Below are 7,343 nucleotides of genomic sequence, written 5' to 3'. Positions count from 1 at the left end.
GTGACGGACAGAATCTGAACTGGAGGCTTCATAACGTTCACAAACCAACGATGACGTCACTGATGGTAGATGACATTGTTGTTGTGGTTTTTGTCCGCCAGTAAAACGAAGATTTGTTTTTAGTTGCGTGCTGAAAAGCCAAAAGATCCCGGATGTCACGTTCTCAATCTGTTGCGTCATATAAGACGCGTCTACGGAACTGACAGGTCCAAAAGTTTAAAGAAATGATGTGAAGCATGACTCTTCAATCCAAATTCTGAAGCTGAGAATCGGACGGAAACTTGGAGCTGCGGTTGGTTCGTGACGGCGACTGTCCAAAAGGTAAATATCAAGCTAACGTTAGCGTCATCTTCATTCATTCTTTACGGGGCTCGTCGCTAGCAGTGTCAGCGCGTTCGTTGATTTGCGGAGAGAGATTCCAGGAGAATTGTTATTTCTCAGTTCAGCAATTTATTTAAACATCAGAGAATCAAAATCAGCATGTACATGGATCTTTTCTGTTCAGAAAACCACAGACTGCGAGCAGTTCACTGCAGCCAACTTTCCAAAAAAGAGTCTCTGTTTTAGAGTTTTGAATGAGAATGTGCTTCTATCTGATTGGTCATAAAAAGGTGGGGAGGCGTGGTTTAGACTTCGCTCTCCCTTCATTGGTGCGTAGGCTGGTCTCACTTCCGCTTCACTTCCACCAGTCACAGGAAACAGCGTCCTAAAGGGGAGGACACCCTACACTGTCTCATGTGCTGCTCCTGTCTCCTGCAAGGTTCCTCTTATCTGTTCAGGAGTCACAACTTTATCAGAGAGCACCGAATGTTCATGTCATGGTGTTCTCCTTGAGCTGCACCTGGTGGACAGACAATAATAAGTCCACAGACAATAATAAGTCTCGTGAGAAACAGGAGGACAATGCCTTAAATTGTGCAAGCAATAAACTCTGTGTGCATCAGTAGTTTCTTTGTGATAAGTAAAACCTTGGCTCATTGGTTGGTGTACAAACAGAAAAGTAGAAAAGTAAAAATTAACAGACCTAACAGCAGCTAACCTAGCATGCCAGCGGAAGTTAACGTGTTGTTTACGTCATTAAAGGGTTTTCATCGTGCTCGTAGAAAGCTACAACAGAAGGGTCGTTTTCTGCAAGTGGGAATAATTAAGTGTGTGAGCTGTAAACTAAGCAGCTAAGTTAGCAGGCTAGGCTACATCACCCCATAGACAAGGACCGGAAGTAGGCCTGCAGTAACAGTGGCGCTCTTCCTCTGTGGTTGAACATAAAAGCCCGAGTCGACTGTTTGGGGGCAGCTCCACTACACTCAATATGTACTAATAAAGATGTGATGTTACAGGTGACTGGTGGGATTAAAGGTGTCGGAGGGAAGGAGGAAAGTCTGCAGACATTTTGTCTCGGCTCAGCCACTACAGAGGAAAAATGGACTCTTCAAAGACGGTGAGAAAATATATTTATATCTCATTTAATCTGTTACACAGGACAGTTGTCCACTTCACCTCCGTCTATCTTCAATGATCTCAGTCCAGAGAAGGCGGCGGTGTTTGTGGATCATGTTTCTATCTGGTTTCTTCTTTGGAGAGTTTTAACATCATTTGTGGACGCAGCGATGAACTGTGTTCACAGATGATGGTTTTCACAAGTGTTCCTGAGCCCATGCAGTGATTTCCACTCCAGAATAGTGTGTTTTTAATGCAGTGCTGCCTGAGGGCCCGAAGATCACCACCATCCAATATTGGTTTCCAGCCTTGTCCCTCGTGTTCAGAGATTTCTCCAGATTCTCTGAATCTTTTAAAGAAATTATTCAATTCAATTCATTTTTATTAATATAGCGCCAAATCACAACAGAGGTTATTTCGTGGCACTGAACACATTAAAGTCCTTACAGCAAAACTTTACAATATAGAAACACAACAATACAACAATTCCCACATAAGCCAGGAGGGAAAAACTCCTCTTTAAGAGAGAAAATGCTCCAACAGAGGGAAGAAAAAAACCTCCCTTCAACAGGAAGAAACCTCTGACTGAACCAGGCTCAGAGGTGGGCGGAGCATCTGTTAACAGAACCAGGCTCAGAGGTGGGCGGAGCATCTGTTAACAGAACCAGGATCAGAGGTGGGCGGAGCATCTGTTAACAGATCCAGGATCAGAGGTGGGCGGAGCATCTGTTAACAGAACCAGGATCAGAGGTGGGCGGAGCATCTGTTAACAGAACCAGGATCAGAGGTGGGCGGAGCATCTGTTAACAGAACCAGGATCAGAGGTGGGCGGAGCATCTGTTAACTGAACCAGGATCAGAGGTGGGCGGAGCATCTGTTAACAGAACCAGGATCAGAGGTGGGCGGAGCATCTGTTAACAGAACCAGGATCAGAGGCGGGCGGAGCATCTGTTAATAGAACCAGGATCAGAGGTGGGCGGAGCATCTGTTAACAGAACCAGGATCAGAGGTGGGCGGAGCATCTGCCTCCACGGGTTGGGGTGAGAGGAGAGCAGAGAGAGAAAAGGACAGCATAGAGATAGAAGAGAAGAACTGTTGGTGGAGACGACAAGCACAGAGCAGAGACATGCAGCTCCATGACGGGACATCTGGAAAAGAAAGAACAGAAACTACACGAGTGAAGGAACTGAATGGAGACAACAGATAATAAGAAGAAACTATGGGAGAGAAGAAGATGGTGAGGTATGAGTCAGTTAAAGAGTAGGAGGAAAGAAAAGAAGCTCAGCATGTAACGAGGTCCCCCAGCAGCCTCGGCCTATAACAGCATAACTAAGGGTTGGTTCAGGTCTACCTGAGCCAGCCCTAACTATAGGCTTCATCAAGAAGGAACGTTTTGAGTCTAATATTAAAGCGAGAGAGGGTTTCTGCCCCTCCAACACAAACTGGGAGCTGGTTCCACAGGGGAGGAGCCTGAAAACTGAAGCTCCGCCTCCCATTCTACTTCTGGAAACTCTAGGAACCACAAGTAGACCAGCGTACTGAGAGAGAAGTGCTCTGCTAGGATTATATGGTTATATAAGATCTCTAAGATATGATGGAGCCTGGTCATGTAGAGCTTTGTAAGTCATCAAGAGAATTTTAAATTCTATTCTTGATTTCACAGGAAGCCAGTGAAGAGAAGATAAAACTGGAGAAATATGATCTCTCTTGTTAAATCCCATCAGTACTCTTGCTGCAGCATTTTGGATCAGCTGCAGGTTTTTAATGAGTAATTTGGACATCCTAACAACAAGGAATTACAATAAACTAGTCTAGAAGTAACAAACACATGAATGAGTTTTTCTGCGTCACACTGACGAAGGATTTTCCTGATTTTATAAATATTACGTAGATGGAAGAAGACAGTTCTGGAGATTTGCTTTATATGGTGTCTAAAGGACAAATCCTCATCAAAGATGACTCCAAGGTTCCTCACAGTTTTGCTGGAGGCCAAGACAACGTCATCTAGAGTAACTAAGTGATTACAGAAAGAGTTTCTGAGGTGTTTAGGACCAAGTACAAGAACTTCTGTTTTGTCTGAATTTCGAAGCAGGAAGTTTTTGGTCATCCAGACCTTTATGTCTTTTAGACAGGCTTCACGTTTTACTAACTGATTAGTTTCATCTGGTTTTATAGAAAGATATAGCTGAGTGTCATCTGCATAACAATGGAAGTTGATGCAGTGCTTCCTGATGACATCTCCTAATGGAAGTATGTACAAAGTAAAAAGTATTGGGCCTAACACTGAGCCTTGTGGAACTCCATAACTAACTGTTGTTTGTCTGGGAGACTCATTGTTGACATGGACAAACTGGAATCTATCTGATAAGTAGGATTTGAACCAGTCTAATGCAGTTCCTTTAATCCTCGTAACGTCTTCTAATCTCTGTAATAAGATCGTACGATCAATCGTATCAAAAGCAGCACAGAGGTCCAGAAGAAGTTCTGAGGCTAATAAAAGGTCGTGAGTAACTTTCACCAGAGCTTTTTCTGTGCTATGATGAATTCTAAAGACTGAAAATCTTCAAACAGATCATTCCTTTGTAAATGATCAAAAAGTTGATTTTCAACAACTTTTTCAAGGATTTTCGTCAGGTTGTAAATTGGTCTGTAGTTTCCTAAAACAGCTGATCAAGAGTCGGCTTTTTAAGTAAAGGTTTAATTACAGCCGCTTTAAAAGCCTGCGGTACATAGCCAGTTACGACAGATAGGTTGATCTGATCTAATATAGAAGTATTAATTAAAGGGAAGACTTCCTTAAAAAGTTTAGTTGGGATGAGATCTAACAGACAGCTAGAGGATCCAGATGAAGAAATAATTCTAGTTAACTCCGAGAGCTCAACAGGAGAGAAATGTTCCAAGTTTACATCTGGTCCTACAGTTGCTTTCAGGGCTGCTGTTGCTTAGCAACACATCAGTGATGGTGTCAGGAAGGGTCGGCCCGATTCTCTCCCTGATAGTAAGAATTTTATTAGTAAAGAAGTTGATGAAGTCATTACTGCTGAGAGCTGAAGGAATAGAGGGCTCAACAGAACTGGGACTCTTTGTCAGCCTGCTACAGTGATGAAAAGATACCTGGGGTTGTTCTTGTTGTCCTCTATTAATGATGAATAATATAAAGTCCTGGCCTTACGAAGAGCTTTCTTATATAATATTAGACTATCCTTCCAGACAGGTGAAATTATTCTAAATTAGTGGAACTCCATTTCCTTTCCATCTTTCTAGTCGCTGCCTAGCAGAGCGTAGTTCTGAGTTGTACCATGGAGACAACTTCCTCTGGTTCATGACTCTCTTCTTCAGAGGGGCGACATCATCTAGAGTTGTAGCAGAGATACTGCAGTGTTTTCTACCAGATGATCCACTAGTGTGGGACTAAGATCAACGTAGATGTCTTCCACTGCTTTAACACACGGCATCGAAGAGGATAAACATGTAACTGCTTCCTTAAACTTGGCCACGACATCATCTGACAGACATCTACTGTAGTGGGATTTATTCCCACATGCTGTGTCGTCCATTATTGTAACTTCAGATGTTAAGAAGAAGTGGTTCGACAAAACAGGGTTTGGAGGAAATACTATTACATTTTCAGTTTCCATCCCATACGACAGAACCAGATGGAGGGTGTGGTTACCACGGTGACGGGGTTTATTTACATTCTGAGAAAAGCCTATAGAATCTAATAATGAGCTGAAAGTAGAACTGAGGCTGTCGTTGTCCACGTCAACGTGAACGTTAAAGTCTCCCACTATCATCATCTTTGTAGTTTTACGTTGAGGAAAATTATTCTTAGATTGTTGAACTATTTTCCCACAAAGTCTTTCACAGAGTGGTGAACCTCTCCCCATCTTCACTGTTGAGATTCTGCCTCTGAAATACTTTTTTTATATCCAATCATGTTACTGATCTGTTGCCACGGTAACATAATTAGTTGTCAGATGTTTCGTTTCGCTTTTCACAACTTCTCCAGTCTTTTGTTGACCCTGTCCCAAATATTTTGAGATGAGATCTGCCATCAAATCAAAAATGAGCAGCTTTTTTTTTCATAAAACAATAAGATTTATCATTTTCAAAGTATCATGTTTTCTTTGGTTTATTTTAAATTAAATGTAGGTTTATGGAATTTGCAAATCGTTGCTTTCTGATTTTATTCACATTTTACACAGCGTCCCAACGTTTTAGAGATGGGGTTGTACTTTGTGACGGCGATGAGTAATCAACTTTACAGGGCTGTTTGATGTCGGGAAAAAGATTTAGTGACAAGTGATTGATGTTGAAATTAGGAATGCTTCTAAAGCTTGTTGGTAACTTTGGTTCTTCCAGAAACTTATACCAATATAGGACGGGTCTTTGCTCCCCAGCCTCGCGTGAGAGACTTCAAGATTGTTCCAGGACTGCATTTCACTCACTGCCTCTGTTCGTATCTTTGTTTGTGTTTTCAGGAAAGCAAAAGTAGAGATGGAGTTACACCTCAGCGCCTTCAGGAGGACGACAAACCTCCCCCAACGACTGCAAACAGAGAGAAACCGTACAGCTGTGATCAGTGTGGAAAGAGCTTTAACCAAAAGGGTCATTTAAAAAGACATCAACTCATCCACAGTGGAGTTAAACCATACAGCTGTGATCAGTGTGGGAAGTCTTTTAACAACACGAATACCTTAAAAATTCATCAAATCGTCCACAGTGGAGTTAAACCATACAGCTGTGCTCAGTGTGGGAAGTCTTTCAACAACACGAGTACTTTAAAAATTCATCAACTCATCCACAGTGGAGTTAAAGCATACAGCTGCGATCAGTGTGGGAAGTCTTTTAACCGAATTGACCATTTAAGAAGTCATCAATTCATCCACACTGGAGTTAAACCATACAGCTGTGGTCAGTGTGGGAAGAGTTTTAGACACCTGAAGACCTTAAAAAGTCATCAACTCATCCACAGTGGAGTTAAAGCATACAGCTGCGATCAGTGTGGGAAGTCTTTTAACCGAATTGACCATTTAAGAAGTCATCAATTCATCCACACTGGAGTTAAACCATACAGCTGTGGTCAGTGTGGGAAGAGTTTTAGACACCTGAAGACCTTAAAAAGTCATCAACTCATCCACAGTGGAGTTAAACCGTACAGCTGTGATCAGTGTGGGAAGTCTTTTCGCCAAGTGAGTACCTTAAAAAGTCATCAACTCATCCACAGTGGAGTTAAACCATACAGCTGTGATCAGTGTGGGAAGTCTTTTAACAACACGAATACCTTAAAAGTTCATCAACTCATCCACAGTGGAGTTAAACCATACAGCTGTGATCAGTGTGCGTCATCATTCAGGACTTCAAGTAGCCTCAGAATACATATACAGATCCACACGGGAGAGAAACCGTTCAAATGCCGACACTGTGAGAAAAGTTTCTCGACCTCTCGTAATCGCACACGACATGAAGGTGTTCACACCAGAGAGGATTCAGACACCTGTGACCTACGAGATCACACAGAGGAGAAATCCTCCTCATCCTCAGATAGCAGGAAGACGCACAATGTCACCCAAAGAGAGCGAAGATCCTCTTCTGGTGTCGAGGTCACACTTAAAAAAACTTGAGATCAGGCTTCACAGAATTCAGACTTAAACTCTTGTGAAGTGTCTCAGCTAATGTCACACTTGTGTGGTCTTTAACATTATGTTTCCGCGGTCTGATGAGTTGCCTGTATTTTAAGTAGTGTGATTGTCCATGAAATCACATTTTATGATCTGTTGTGCTTCATATGTCGCTGCAAACGTTGGGAAACACGGTTCAATTTCAAAGAAGTGGAGCTTCAGATGGCAGTTATGATGGTAAAGTACTATTTTTACTGTTTTGATCAGGCACCAGCAAGAAGTTTA

At 42.3% G+C, this 7,343-nt stretch overlaps 1 protein-coding gene across 1 annotated transcript in view; it reads left to right on the top strand.

Annotated features, from left to right (window-relative positions):
* The first annotated feature begins 1,341 nt into the window (after positions 1-1,341).
* LOC138213809 (zinc finger protein 665-like) overlaps positions 1,342-7,343 on the top strand; it is a 58,128-nt gene continuing 52,126 nt past the window's right edge. Inside the window, exons 1-2 of the mRNA XM_069175083.1 lie at positions 1,342-1,438; positions 5,919-6,844. Of these exons, the coding sequence (XP_069031184.1) occupies positions 1,421-1,438; positions 5,919-6,844 (944 nt within the window). The 5' untranslated portion in view covers positions 1,342-1,420. The remainder of the gene's footprint in view (positions 1,439-5,918; positions 6,845-7,343) is intronic.

Source organism: Embiotoca jacksoni, unplaced genomic scaffold (assembly GCF_022577435.1).
Source record: "Embiotoca jacksoni isolate LCO1_2020_lvr unplaced genomic scaffold, fEmbJac1.0.p SCAF_64, whole genome shotgun sequence".
Taxonomy (NCBI): Eukaryota; Metazoa; Chordata; class Actinopteri; family Embiotocidae; genus Embiotoca; species Embiotoca jacksoni.
Note: the sequence above shows the minus strand (reverse complement) of the source record. Positions and strands in the feature narration are given on the sequence as shown.